This window comes from Oncorhynchus mykiss, chromosome 4, assembly GCF_013265735.2.
Source record: "Oncorhynchus mykiss isolate Arlee chromosome 4, USDA_OmykA_1.1, whole genome shotgun sequence".
Taxonomy (NCBI): domain Eukaryota; kingdom Metazoa; phylum Chordata; class Actinopteri; order Salmoniformes; family Salmonidae; genus Oncorhynchus; species Oncorhynchus mykiss.
Genome location: NC_048568.1, coordinates 11391075 through 11406022, shown reverse-complemented (window position 1 = coordinate 11406022; position 14948 = coordinate 11391075). Strand labels below are relative to the sequence as shown.

At 42.3% G+C, this 14948-nt stretch overlaps 2 protein-coding genes across 2 annotated transcripts in view; one reads left to right on the top strand and one right to left on the bottom strand.

Annotated features, from left to right (window-relative positions):
- The window catches only part of LOC110522080 (5'-3' exoribonuclease 2), a 29844-nt gene extending 17524 nt beyond the window's left edge, over nt 1-12320 (top strand). The window contains exons 20-30 of the mRNA XM_021600166.2: nt 509-581; nt 734-817; nt 1129-1226; nt 2621-2700; nt 2795-2851; nt 3574-3642; nt 4041-4175; nt 4888-5003; nt 8471-8534; nt 11749-11932; nt 12089-12320. Coding sequence (XP_021455841.2) covers nt 509-581; nt 734-817; nt 1129-1226; nt 2621-2700; nt 2795-2851; nt 3574-3642; nt 4041-4175; nt 4888-5003; nt 8471-8534; nt 11749-11932; nt 12089-12151 — 1023 coding nt within the window. The 3' untranslated portion in view covers nt 12152-12320. The remainder of the gene's footprint in view (nt 1-508; nt 582-733; nt 818-1128; nt 1227-2620; nt 2701-2794; nt 2852-3573; nt 3643-4040; nt 4176-4887; nt 5004-8470; nt 8535-11748; nt 11933-12088) is intronic.
- nkx2.1c (transcription factor Nkx2.1c) lies at nt 12195-14948 on the bottom strand. Its single transcript, NM_001124223.1, is given in 2 exon segments — nt 12195-14342; nt 14518-14948. Coding segments are annotated over 2 exon segments (1035 nt in total). The 5' UTR covers nt 14885-14948; the 3' UTR covers nt 12195-13674.

Below are 14948 nucleotides of genomic sequence, written 5' to 3'. Positions count from 1 at the left end.
CAACACAAACAACACAAAGTTAAACATGGAATAAACAAGCGTACACTCAATAACACAGTAGAAAAAGTCTATATACAGTGTGTGGGATGACAATAAAATAGGCCATAGTAGCGAAGTAATTACAATTTAGCAGATGTGCAAGTAGTGATACTGGTGTGCAAAAGAGCAGTAAAGTAAATAAAAACAATATGGGGATGAGGTAGATTGGGTGGGCTATTTACAGATGGGCAATGTACAGCTGCAGCGATCGGTTAGCTGCTCAGATAGCTGATGATTTAAAGTTAGTGAGGGGGAAATAAGTCTCTTAACTGACTTGCCTAGTTAAATGTATTTATTTTTAATTAAAAATTGAGTACAGTCCCAATGTGTTTGCAGCTCACTGTAAATGATATTGTCTGTGTGGGATACTATCCAAATAATTAAGTGTGACCAATGTTGCCATCATATTAGTTGCTAAACTGCTTCTGTTTGTCACTAATTCCCCAACCTGGCACTTGTTCTCCAACAGGAGTCCTCAATCATTGACTTCTACCCTGACGACTTTGCCATTGACTTGAATGGCAAGAAGTATGCTTGGCAAGGTAAGTCGACAGGTTAATTGGCATGGCACTGAATGCAGGTCGGTGTGCTTTGCTTGCTCTTCCGGGTTTCGAACGGCTAAACACTCAAGCGCTACTGCTAATGTAAAAAGAACTTTGAAATGCGTTTTGACTGTTTTCACCTTTTTGTGTAGGCGTTGCATTGCTTCCCTTCGTGGATGAGCGCCGTCTCAGGGCAGCCCTGGCTGAAGTCTACCCAAACCTCTCTCCCGAGGAAAGTGAGTAATAGGACTCTTCAACTTCAAGCCACCATTGTAAACCACTCCTTCAGAATATATATTTTTTCAAGTGGTAGTCACAGTACTTTATTAATGAAATATTTGAAGTGTGAAAACCACTCCTTGACGATGAATGTCACACTTCTTTGTTTCTGAAGTATTCCATGTGTGAAGTTTGTGCCCTGTGTTCAATTGGCAATGTCTTTTTCAATGACAGTTGTCAGTGCCGATCAATAAAGTACTCCCTTACAGGAATCCTTTTGAATATTGACTTAGTCGGTCCGCTAATGTGTTCACTCTCTTTGTTTCAGACAAGAGGAACAGCCTTGGCAGTGATATGCTGTTTGTGGGGAAGTCTCATTCTATCTGTGACTTCATCCAGGAACTGTACCGTGGAGAATCTCACGAGGTATGGCAAGAAAGCAGCATCCCTGCAATTTGATCACATCATCCTAATAAACTCAGTAAAAAAAGAAACATCCCTTTTTCAGGACCCTGTCTTTCAAAGATAATTTAGTTAAAATCCAATTGACTTCACAGATCTTCATTGTAAAGGGTTTAAACACTGTTTCCCATGCTTGTTCAATGAACCATAAACAATTAATGAACATGCACTTGTGGAACGCTTGTTAAGACACTAACAGCTTAAAGACAGTAGGCAAATAAAGTCACAGTTGTGAAAACTTGGGTCACTAAAGAAGCCTTTCTACTGACTCTGAAAAACACCAAAAGAAAGATGCCCAGGGTCCCTGCTCATCTGCGTGATCGTGCCTTAGGCATGCTGCAAGGAGGCATGGGGACTGCAGATGTGGCCAGGGCAATAAATTGCAATGTTCGTACTGTGAGATGCCTAAGACGGTGCTACAGGGAGACAGGACGGACAGCTGCTCATCCTCGCAGTGGCAGACCACGTGTAACAACACCTGCACAGGATCGGTACATCCGAACATCACACCTGCGGGACAGGTACAGGATGGCAACAACTGCCCGAGTTACACTAGGAATGAGCATTACACCGAGGCCTGTACTCTGGAGCGGATTTGAAGATGGAGGGTCCGTCATTTTCTGGGGCGGTGTGTCACAGCATCATCAAACTGCCTGCAATGACAAGCTCAATCTCAACGCTGTGCTTTACAGGAAAGCCATCCTCCTCCCTGTGGTACCCTTCCTGCAGGCTCATCCTGACATGACCCTCCAGCAGGACAATGCCACCAGCCATACTGCTCGTTCTGTGCGTGATTTCCTGCAAGACAGGAATGTCAGTGTTCTGCCATGGCCAGCGAAGAGCCCGGATCTCAATCCCATTGAGCACGTCTGGGACCTGTTGGATCGAGGGGTGAGGGCTAGGGCCACCACCCCCCCCCCCCCCAGAAATGTTCGGGAACTTGCAGGTGCCTTGGTGGAAGAGTGAGGCAACATCTCACAGCAAGAACTGGCAAATCTGGTGCAGTCCATGAGGAGGAGATGCACTGCAGAACTTAATGCAGCTGGTGACCACACCAGCTACTGGCTGTTACTTCCCCCCCTTTGTTCAGGGACACATTATTCCATTTGTTAGTCACATGTCTGTGGAACTTGTTCAGTTTGTCTCAGTTGTTGAATCTTATGTTCATACAAATATTTACACAAGTTTGTTGAAAAAAACACAGTTGACAGTGAGGATTTTTTTTTTTTTTTGCTGAGTTCATTTGTGTAGTTGAACTCCCTTAAACAGTTGCAATTACTGACAGGACTATCCTGGCTAAATACATAAACCATTACATTAAAATGAACTTTAAGCAATAGTATGTCTGTTTACCTCAGGGCACCGAGATGCCGGCGGAACTATGCCATGGAATTCAAGGTACATTGACTCTTGACGGAGACCCTATCCTACCAGATAAGTAAGGAACATCTATTTTCTCATCACTCTTTTTGATACATTATTTGTCTTTCTCTGGAGAGAATCATGGCTAACCTATGTGCTTTTGTTCTTAGACCAGTGGAGTCTCCCATCCCCATGCTACGGGACATTGCACAGAACAGTGCCATTGGGTAAGGATTGCCTTTTCCCTCAGTCACACCAGTTGGTCTTCCCAGTTGGGACACGTGCACGTTTGTATAAAGACTGAATTTCCTACAAATGTTCACCTGAAGGGCCAGTTGACAATCCTCAGAGCGATAGTCGTAAGGGCACATTACTGCTTTACGTTACATGATTGATCTCGACCAGGAGAAGAAATTTAAGGTCATCTTCTGTGTGAAACCAATTTCAAGTTTTCCTTCAGTGGTCGACTTCAAATGCTCATTTACCGCACGATAGAAAAAGTCCTTGGATGTAACGACCTGCTTGGCCCTCTGGGGGTCAGCTTCTAAGAGGTGCTGAGACTCCCTTGTTCTCAGTGGGTTTGTGTCCCAAATGGCACCCTATTCCGTATATAGTCCACTGCTTTAGACCAGGATATAGGGTTTAGGGTGCCTTTTGGGACATGGCCTCTCTCATTCACACTGGAAGTAGAGCAAAGCTGATGTCAAACGGAATTGATGCCATTTTCTACGACCAGCGCTGGAGTATCCGATTTAAATGCCTTGGCTCGCTATTTCTCCTTGGGGCAGGATGGTTATTAAATTCATTGCCAATGCAAGGCTTGGAGTCTGCTTTGCCTGGAGTTTCACCGAAATGTAAACTTTTTAGGGAGTACTGTTTAAAAAAAAGAACTCACAAATTAAATTATTCATAAAATAAATGGTTGTAAAATTCATTTTTTTCTTGGCAGAGTGAAATATAAGGACCCACAGTTTGGAGAGACCTTTGTGTTCAAGGCTGTCATTCTTCATGGAGCAAAGTAAGTTATTGCAATGCATTGTTTTATAATTAACATGTTCCCATTGAGTCAGAGCTGTATATTATCTTACACCTTCTGTATGTGCTTAGACACATTGCTTAAAGAACAATGTTAATATAGTGTAAAATCTTTATCTTAAATGTTATCAAAATACTTATTGCTACACCTTTTAAAATGGTTTGTCAATTGAATTTGTACACCGCGTCTGATTTTAAAGAATGGCATCCACTATATCTGTTATTTATCGCTCATGTCTCCCTGTCCCCTTTGAGAAATTCATAGTGTGTTCATTGTCTTTTCATTTTTTGGTGGATCATGGAGCTCTATATGACCAGTGTGGTGTTTCCTATTCTGTTACTGTTTTGTGTGGAAAAATAAAGTGTCTCCTTGTCTCTCAGGATTCCTGCCAAGGTGCTGAAGCCTGGAGACTGGGAGAGGGGTAACCGTGGTAGGGGTAACTGGAGGCCCCAACTGGGCTTCAACTCCAACCGGCAGCAGGTCCATCTGGACCAGTCAGCCTTCAGGGCCCTGGGGTACGTGCACATCTCTTCAGACTAGACAGTATTTACCATTTTAGACTTGCAAGCCAGACCAACTTGTATGATATCCCTTCAATGGTCACCCTTTGATATATGATATCTAAGCTCTTTAACTTAGTCAGACTTTCACAGAAGGCTGTTTGTTTACTGTTAAGTTGTTTATACAGTAAATACAGTTGAACCAAGCTCATGGAAAGTCCAAGAATGGATGTACCAATCCCGGAATGCCCCTTTAAGGAACTTGGGTAATTGAACATCTGGCTGATTCTGGACTGTAGCATGTTCAGGAATGAATTATGCATGCTGCCAAAGAAACCTGATGTATTCAGAAATGTTTTTTGTCCACCAAATCCTTAATTCTGTAATTTAAACAGTTATTTGCCTTGATGGGGCCAAATGGGCAGGTGTTTAGAGACTGGTAATTAGGAAAACCTGGCATAAATTAGTTATTTATTTTTCGCCCCCCCCCCCACAGAGTTTGGTATGCTTGTGTTGTGACAGCAAATGGTTAGTATTAGCAGCTATAATATATAAAAATGTATGTGTAGGCATCTGATGCACCCGATGTGTTACTCAATGAAGAAGCCGGCCACATTAGGGTTAGTAGTCAGCTATTTGACTGGCAGCTGGGGCTTAAGGAACAGTGTGTATGGAACAGCCTATAGCAAATTATTTAATATCTGTGACTTACGCTGCATGTTTTCAGTCACAGCATTAACCGACAGCAGCAGGGAGGTGGGCAGTACAGCAACGCTCCACCCCCTGGCAACTACCACCAGGGGAACTACAGCAGGCCCCCCCACAGTGGTGGTCACTTCTCACGTAAGTCCTCTTACACACACACACACACACACACACACACACACACACACACACACACAGTCAGGCCTTAGACAAACACAATCGCTGCATCTCCCATTTAAAAAAGTCTTTACGTGTTCAATGCAGGTGTCGAGTAGTAACTATCTGAATAGGTGATAGAAAAGCTAGCAAAGATGGACAGTAATCTCAGATCCAAAAAGCCGTTTTGTTGCATCCTTTCTTACTTGCTGCTACATTTCACTTCCTTTGTCTTCGGCTGACATATTGTACCTCTTCTAAGAATAAAAATAACTATATATTATACAATTAAATGGCCCTTTTGTTCAACACTGGGGAGTTGGAATGGCGTAATCTGGAGTGGGCCGTTCTCTCTCTCGGTCTCCTAGCCCCTAATCAGAGGCTCCTGGTTGTCCCCAGGCCCCGGTCTCAGCCCCATGCTCCTCTGATAGCAGGGCTCTGCTCAAAAGTAGTACGCTATACAGGGAATAGTGAGCCATTTGGGACGCAGGCTCAGTTCTCCAATTTGACTTTGATGTTCCCATTTGCAAGTTGATGAATAATCTCATCTGGCTGCTGATAGCTTGTGGGGGAGCAGAGGCTATTCCAGTGGCACTTGATGCAAATAAGGCTTTTGGTTCCCTCGGATTGCGGCAGCCTCCCTTGGCCTCTGCTGTTCATCCCTGATGGTAAACTTGCCAATTAGCAGCGTAGGACGGACTTCATCCTCTTTCTTTCTATATTAGTTATTTTGATTAAGGCAATCAGGGTTAATACTCTGGCCCATCTGATTGTGGGCCTGTTTCTCTTCAAATTGTCACTTTATGTAACGGTGGGATTTTTTAAATTCATGGTCTTCTAGTCCTGACGATACAATTCGCCAAACTGCAGGAATAATACAAATGTAACAGCTTAATTTTAGCGTACTGTCCCTTTGACACTTGCCTCAAATAACCAACAATAAATTATATTTTCAATAACTATTTTTTTTTTTTTACATTTAATTTTGCTGTTTGAAGCTGGTGTACAAAAGACTCGATTTGAACTGAAGAACGGGAAACATGGAAATGGCGCACGTAAAACAGATCTGCCTCTTTTTTTACACTTTCAATGAGTGACCGATCTATAACTTGTTTTCAATGAGAATTAAATCCATAACTTGCATTTCTATTTGAATTTGGTCAGATTGCCCCAAAAGTGACATTGCAGCTTTAAGTCAGAGGGAACTTTACATCAAATAATTGTAAGTGTGTGTGTGTGTGTGTGTGTGTGTGTGTATATATTCCCATTCCATCCATAAGAGAATCTAGCAGTTTTAGTCAACCAATTTATAAAAAGATGCACAGATTAACTAGTCTATATATGGTGTGAGACGATATTGGTCCCAACAGCACAATTAGCCAGACAAGTTATTGAGACGAGACTACAAATGTGACAACTCTGGGACAGTAGGGAGCTCAGCGCTCAAAGGCTTTTGTTGCTGTGAACTGTCTCTCTCAGGGAGGATCCACTAGGTTGTCAGTAATCACCCTGGTCAGGTTGGGGCCTTTTGTGTTGGGTTGGGGGTGGCTCCTGTGTCGCTGATTAGTGGTGCTGGCTGCACTGGGAGACTGCGGGTGGTAATGAGATTGTCGAGTGCTTCTGGACACACTGGCCCCTCTGATAAAAGCCTTCTGGGACGATCCCATTTGATTGGATGTGTGGTAGACTGGAGAGGGTTGAAACCAAAGTTAACTTCCCCTTTCAGCGTGCCACTACCTCCTGCGGTGATGTGTCAACCGGCTGCTTCTGAAACATGCTGCGTGGTTTTGTTGGGCCTAATAAAAACAGCTGCTGTGTAATGACCCAACGGAGAGACACCGCCGGTGGCCATTAGTCTTCTGACGTCCAGTCACATTGTACTAGAAACTTTGTCACTGCATTATTAGAAGTTGCACTTTTTTAAGGCATTCTCATGGAATTCAGTTGATTCTAATTTCAGGCCGAAAGGTCTAGGCATAGAACGTTGCCAACTGTTGGAAGAAAAATGGAGTTGGTTTGAGCTAGTTGTTATCCCCTGGTTTAATACAGGGAATGTGAAGTGTACTGGGGGACTTTAGGCGTAATCGTTCGTTGTCTTTTGTGTCACATGGCTTGGAGCTCTAGAGTTTTAGATCATTGTTAATTAAGGAGAAGGACAGGCGCCTAATTGTAATTTCCTCCTTTGACTGACTTGCCGGTCATCAGGACAGAAGACGGATGACAATGTTACCGGAGTATAATTGGGGCCAGAGTGGGTGGTCTGCAATAAGGTTGTTGGTCCACAAGATTATTAACTGTCAAGATTTACAAGTCCACAGATGCAACCTAATCACCTTTGTTTGGATGAACAGTTATGCGTTGTTAGTCTGTTTCAATTGTACTAGTTCTTATCTGTAGAATTTTCAATCACTTGACAAACATCTATTGTGGTCAATTTTACTCCACCCCGCAAGTCAGACTGACCAGTCCATATTCTCTTGGTCATCTCAGACCATATTATTAAACTCTCTCTCCATAACATTGAGCATTGGCCTCAAAGTGAAACTTTTGTTGTGCTGTGCCAGCAGGCCAAACGCTTATTTCCACATATCCCATCCCCTCCTATCAAACATTTTTAACACCAACCTCCAATCCAGGTTTGTAAATGACTGGCTTTCCTTTGCTGAAGTTCTTTTCATTTCACCCCGCCCCCTCTCCTCCCGTCTCAGCCACTCACCAGGCCTGCCCCTATAAACAAACAAGTCCAGGGCTTGCAGCTGGTCATTGCCTTGGCAACAGCGGATCTGGAAGAAGCCGCTCTCGCTACTTTTTAAAAAGTGTGGCTTTGTGAAGGGGCTCGCCGCGATGGAACCAGGGGTACTTGAGTCATCCACAATGCTGCACGCTGAATGCTTATTTCATTTTGCTGGAGACAAGAAATGCAAATGCAGCATTTTTTTTACCCCCACCTCAAATCCTATTGTGGTTTAGTGCTTGAATGGGCTTAATTTTATCATTGTGACTTTCTTTTGATCAGTTTTTAGGTTGAAATCTATTGGTTTCATATTGAGGTTAAGGCTGAAGTGAACTGGGTTAATTAACTTTTAATACATTTTTACATAGTCTGTTGTATGCTAAACCTGAGTTTCCGTTTTGATTCGCAAACATTGCGTGCAACAGATTTAACTTTCACTCGAAGGGATTGCTTTGGAATGGATTCCTTGGAATCTCACTTTGTTTCAAACTAGCATTTTCACTAAACAGAGTCTCATAGCTGGTTTTATCTATGCAATATGTACGGAGGTGTATAAAAATGACACTGATGGCAACTCATCAGTACCAAATTCTTAGGTAGGTACACCTTAAGTATTGCTGTTTTTAAAAGGGTGTATTGCTCTCGATAGGTTAGTAGCGTGTTAGGGAAATTGGTTCCCCAGAACCACTTTCTGAATGTCTCTCTTTTGTCACAGATTCCAGGCAGCAGGGTCTTCTAGGGGCACCTCCCCCATTCAACCCTGTACAGCAATATCCAAGGTGAGTCTACGGCATTGTCTGCTTTTAATACATAGGCGTGTATTCGCAAGGCCTCTCATCCTGGGCCTGATAAGTAATTGATTGTTGCAGTGGCATTTATATAAACACTTTACGAACGGATGTTGTAGTATTTGTCCAAAGCCCCCACTGCAGCATAGGAAATTAACCATGGTAGTACCTTTTTTTTTATTATTACATGAGGTTTAGTGTAATATACAGTACCAGTCAAAAGTTTGGACACCTACTCAGTCAAGGGTTTTTGTTTTTACTATTTTCTAAATTGTAGAATAATAAAGACATCAACTAGGAATAACACATGGAATCATGTAGTAACCAAAAAAGTGTTAAACAAATCAAAATGATATTTGAGATTCTTCAAAGTAGCCACCCTTTGCCTTAATGACAGCTTTGTACACTTGGCATTCTCAAAACCAGCTTCATGGGGTAGTCACCTGGAATGCATTTCAATTAACAGGTGTGCCTTATTAAAAGTTAATTTGGAATTTCTTTCCTCAGTGTGTTTTGAGCCAATCAAGGTAGGGGTGGTATACAGAAGATAGTCCTATTTGGTAAAAGACCAAGTTCATATTATGGCAAGAACAGCTCAAATAAGCAAAGAGAAATGACAGTCCATTACTTTAAGATATGAAGGTCAGTCAACTTTAAAAGTTTCTTCAAGTGCAGTTGCAAAAACCATCAAGCGCAATGATGAAACTGGCTCTCATGAGGACCGCAACAGGAAAGGAAGACCCAGAGGATAAGTTCATTAGTTACCAGCCTCAGACATTGCAGCCCAAATAAATGCTTCAGAGTTCAAGTAACAGACCCATCTCAACATCGACTGTTCAGAGGAGACTGTGAATCAGGCCTTCATGGTCGAATTGCTGCAAAGAAACCACTACCAAAGGACACCAATAAGAAGCGACTTGCTTGGGCCAAGAAACACGAGCAATGGACATTAGACCGGTGTACATCTGTCCTTTTGGTCTGAGTCCAAATATTAGATTTTTGGTTCCAACTGCCGTGGCTTTGAGAGACGCAGTAGGTGAATGAATGATATCCGCATGTGTGGTTCCCACTGTGATGCATGGAGGAGGAGGTGCTTTGCTGGTCACACTCAGTGATTTACTTAGAAATCAAGGCACAATTAACCAGCATGGCTACCACAGCATTCTGCAGCAATATGCCATCCCATCTGGTTTGCGCTTAGTGGGACTGTCATTTTGATTTTTTAACAGAACAATGACCCAAAACACACCTCCAGGCTGTGTATAGGCTATTTAGCCTATACACAGCCTGGAGGTGTGTTTTGGGTCAAATGACCAAGGAGAGTGATGGAGTGCTGCATCAGATGATCTGGCCTCCACAATCACCTGACCTCATCCAAATTGAGATGGTTTGGGATGAGTTGGACCGAAGAGTGACGGAAAAGCAGCCAGCATATGTGGTAACTCCTTCCAGACTGTTGGAAAAGCTGGTTGAGAGAATGCCAGGAGTGTGCAAAGCTCTCATGACAGCAAAGGGTGGCTATTTTGAAGAATATAAAATATTTTCATTTATTTAACACTTCTTTTTTTTTTTGATTACTACATGAGTCCAAATTTGTTATTTTGTAGTTTTGATATATTCACGATTATTCTACTTTGTAGAAAATGGTAAGTATAAAGAAAACCCCTTGAATGAGTAGGTGTCTGAACTTTTGACTGTTACTGTATGTGGTTAGTAGAGAATATTCCAGTGGTTTAGTGGTGACTATGGAGTCACACTTAATGTCCAGGTAGATGACAGGCCTTCCTATATTAGTTGAGCCCACTGGGCTGCACCATGGGGGGGCTTAGAGATGAATTAACAATTTGGGAGTGCTAAACAAATTTCTCTTGAGGTTTGGCCGACTTAATGAGGCATCACTAATACTGCTCCAGCGGTAACATTTCTGCACCACAGCCACTGTGTCCGCACAGACCCGCCATTGTTTCTGGCTCCAGACCTCTTGAAGGACTAATCAGCTTCTTTGGTTCAAATTTTCAGGCCTACCAGGCCTATTGTGGCTCTCCGTCACCTTAGGTCACTAGTTATTAGTGGGAGAATTGAAAACGGTTTCTTTTAACTACTTATACGAACGGGACCGAAATGCAACTCATAAGGAACTTTGAGGAGGGATTACAGATTCCAGTGCTCTGTTAAGTCTGGCATTGGGGAAGAATGTGACATGGTTCAATAATGAGGGATGGGCCCCTCGACAACGGTTCCTACTTTTTTCCTTGGCCAATTGTAGTGAATAAGATGAGACCTTAATGTGGTGGCTTGGCTTATGGATGGACACATTGCTGAGGCGTTATTCATGGAGACCCACTGTGTGCTCATCACACACAGGAAATGTGGTGTCCTCATTTCAGGGATGAATGCAGTTCATGATTCAAGCCACATGTAAATGTATGGTTTATTTCATACTCTGGCATTAATTTAATATTTTTATACTTTCAATCATGTGACATGGGTGGCCCTTTTATTTTTTTATTTTTATGAATTCAATCTCCAGGTCTATACCAATTAGCAGGGATGTTGCTAGGTCACCACGGTCAATTTTGAAGGCTGCATCAATAGAACTTGAAACATATTTTATTTTTGCTCCTGATCAGGTGCTCTGACATACTTAGACTAAATGGGTAGGACAAATGCAGGGAGGGCCTAAAGCCCAAATTGTCCAGCATGGCAAATGTGTTTTGTAGCTGTCAATTAGGAGGAAAGACTGAACTTTCTTTAGAATTCAATACAAATTCTGATTTGTTTATTTGGGTAGGGCCGGGACGATACCAGGATCGCGACAAGGAAACACGAAGTGGATTGAACTTTTGTTGGAAACTAACGTTATGTTGTCATCCAGTCGCGTATTTCTTTTCCAAACTATGGAACACAATATTTTACATACAGCAGGTTTCTAAAGGACCAAAGATTTTAGTCTGCTTCGTGTTTTAATATTCGCCATGGAAAAGATATTGCGATACTGGTATCATTCCGGCCCTAGTCATTAGCTAGATGTTTTAACTTCGTGTTTAACTAATCTGCATTGTTTTAGAATCAAAGGCAAATTGGCAGTGATGTAGTTTTAGTAATCTTCTACAACATGGCAGTTAAGAACCGAATTGCAAATGTAGGCATACAGTCCATAAATGTAAAATCCAAAACGACAATTTTAATGTTTGTTCCCACACAGGCAGCAGTATAGTGGTAGTGGTGGGCACGGCTGGGACCGGTCGATGCAGTCCCAGGGAGCTGCCTACCAGCAGAACATGCAGAGAGGAGGCCATGGAGGGGGGCAGGGTCAGAGTGGCTACCACCAACAACGTGGTCAGGATGACCGTAGAGGAGACCGCAGAGACGACCGTGGAGGACAACCGGTAATGACTTGACTTTGACCATATCCACCTGACGAGGAGGACACCTCCAGATAATTTACACATACTATACTGCACTAGTGGCTGCCGTCTTTGCCCTTTATGCTTTGTTTATTGTGCAGCCCTTCTGACCGGTTTGGTCCTTTCTGTGTTTTACAGGGATACAGCGCTGGACGGAATTACCCCTTGCCACCCCCAGCAAGAAGATACAATTGGAGTTAAATTTAGACTTAGATGGGCAGAAGGCGAATATTATTTTTTTTTTCTCGCTATATTTGTCTTTCAGGCTGTTTTACTTGTTTTCTTTTAATAATTCTGAAAATGTTCTTATGTACTGAATTTTTAAGAATAATGCCTGTAAAACTTGTGAAATACAAGTGAGTCAAGACAATTGTGTCATTGTCAGTTTGTTTGTAAAGTTGATATTGACCCTAATTTAGATTAATATTTTATTTCAAATGTTCATAAATATAGCCAAATTAAACGATTCAGCTATTTGCATCACATATACCTTACATTTTCAAATCATATTCCTCCTACCAATCCTCACAATCGCCATAAGCTTTCTGATGTGAAGCATTCATTGAAAAATGTAAACTAAATATTCCTAAATCATAAACATAGCAAGTCTTTGGACAATGGTTTAATTATTTTCGAATGTTTTTGTTTTTTTGTCAATTCAAAATGTATTGGATTGACAGCTCCATAGCAAATATACATAATAGGCCATTCAGTGCCCCTTTATTTAATGGGACCTTATTATTATTATTATTATTATTATAATAAACTAGGCAAATGTATCACTAATAGTTAGCATTTTTGCGTGCTTATATTTCAAATGTTCAAATCAAAGAGCCCACGATTAACAAATTATATTTATTGAAAATGTGAAACAACAATTGAGCTCCAGTTATTACAGTAGTTTGAAAATTCTCGCCTTTCATCTTCGTTTTCCATTGTTTGGCCAAATCAGTCACGGTCCAATTTTAAATTTCCTGCAAATAGTCTTGCATTTTGGGACTTTATCATGCTATACACTACGTGCTTAAATATTTGTTTACTTAACCAGGCCTGCTTGTAACGGTAAGAAATATTGGAAATTATATTTTGACTCTTTCGTTCAATAATTGGGTGATGAGGACTAATAACAAATGTGATTGCATTAGGCCAACGTCTTAATCAAAATTGCGCTATAACCTACACGTCAACTTTGTTACATCCGCATGTGCCACATGAATAAGCAGATATGCTTACATGTCAAGCAATTTATTGTTAGTTCAACTGGATTGTGATTTGTATATATGTATGCTATGCAGCCATCACATTTGTAATTTACAAAAAATGAACGAACAAATATTTCGTTTAAAAACAATCACTGTCACATGAAATGTGTTAACTATATATACAGTTCAGGTTCATTCATCGAAATATTACAAGACTTTGGCCTGATACCCTCAATGTGTCCTTAAAGAATTTAATTCCAACAAATAAAACTTCACTCCCTTCACACCGTCACCGAGTGCTTGGAGTCTCATTTTTTATCAAAAACTCTTCAAAAGTAAAACACGCACGGTCGACTTTCTTAAAAATAGGTGGTCTATGCACCTCTCAAATGTCAAGGAAGTATGGTGCTTCTGTTGTCCATGTCACCAACGATCACTGTCCTTCCCGATGTTTTTATTCGTCTTAAAATCCACTTGATGTATTCTCCAGAATGAAAATATAAAATGGCAGGTTTCTCCCTTTTACCAAGTTCTACCATAAAGCAGGTTTGAACTGACCATGTTATTGGTGTACTCGAGGAGAGCCGCGTCTGTCTGAGCCATGTTTATCTGGCTGTGTAGGATAGGGGAACTGGGGGACATTTCCTCCAATTCTTCGGATGATAACGGATTATTCACCTGCTGATTATGGTGATTAACCACCGCACTTCCCGATGCCGTCATCGCACCACCGGACGCGTTCTGCTGCTGCTGCACCTGCTGTTGCCCAGACGTCGTTATGCTTGACCCGTTCTGGCAGGGTTTGCCATCCTTCACGAGAACCGGGACTGCTACCCGCCTCGGTGACTGTTGCTGTGAGCACACACTGCCGTTCTCCTGTTGAATCTGCTGGTTCGCTTTGTCCTTTGCCTGGCGTTTCATTTTGTACCTGTGGTTCTGAAACCAAATTTTTACCTGGGTCGGTGTCAGGTGGATCATGCTTGCCAGGTGTTCTCTCTCGGGTGCCGACAGGTATTTCTGCTGCTTAAAGCGCCTCTCCAGCTCGTACACCTGGGCCTGAGAGAAGAGCACCCGTCGTTTTCTCCTGGGCGCAGAGTGTAAGGTGACCATGGATTTGGTGGCATCCATCCCTGCCAATGTCCCCATCCCGGTCATGTTCATCCCTGTGGTAGCCCCCATGAATCTAGAAACTTCAATGGCACAGTTAAATAAATGCATATTAGATACCGGTTTAGTTTTAAATTATTTGAATTTAATCGTGGTGCGCAATTCAATTAATCACCATTTCAAGTTGTAGTTTACATTTAAGTTATTCAAAACGAATTGCATTTAAAAGTAACATCAAAGGCTACTTGTTCAACTTACTTGTTGGGTAGCGGGGTTCGGTGTTTGCGCTATACCATGCAGTTGCTGCTGCGCCGTTTCTCATTGTGTCTTGGTAAGACGGGAGGTCTCCCATATTCCCGATGCTCCCATTACAGTAGCCTCCTATGGCACTGGAAAATTGGGAGACGCTGTGTGGCATGTGATAGGTGCTCCCCACCCCGGTGTTATGGCACATGGCGTGCTGCTGGATGCCTGGTTGAGACACCTGAGTTTGTCGGTATGCGCCCAGCGAAGACGCGAGGTTCCCTGTACTGTCCATGCCTCCAAACTTTCTGTAGGTCTCCTCGATCGGGCTTAAAATATCTGTCACTGAGAAAGGAGTTGAGTGCTTTGGGCTCAAGGACATGGTTTAGCCCGCAGGTGAATTTGGCTGAACGCGGAACAAGTCCGACCGTAGTGTTGTGTCTCTG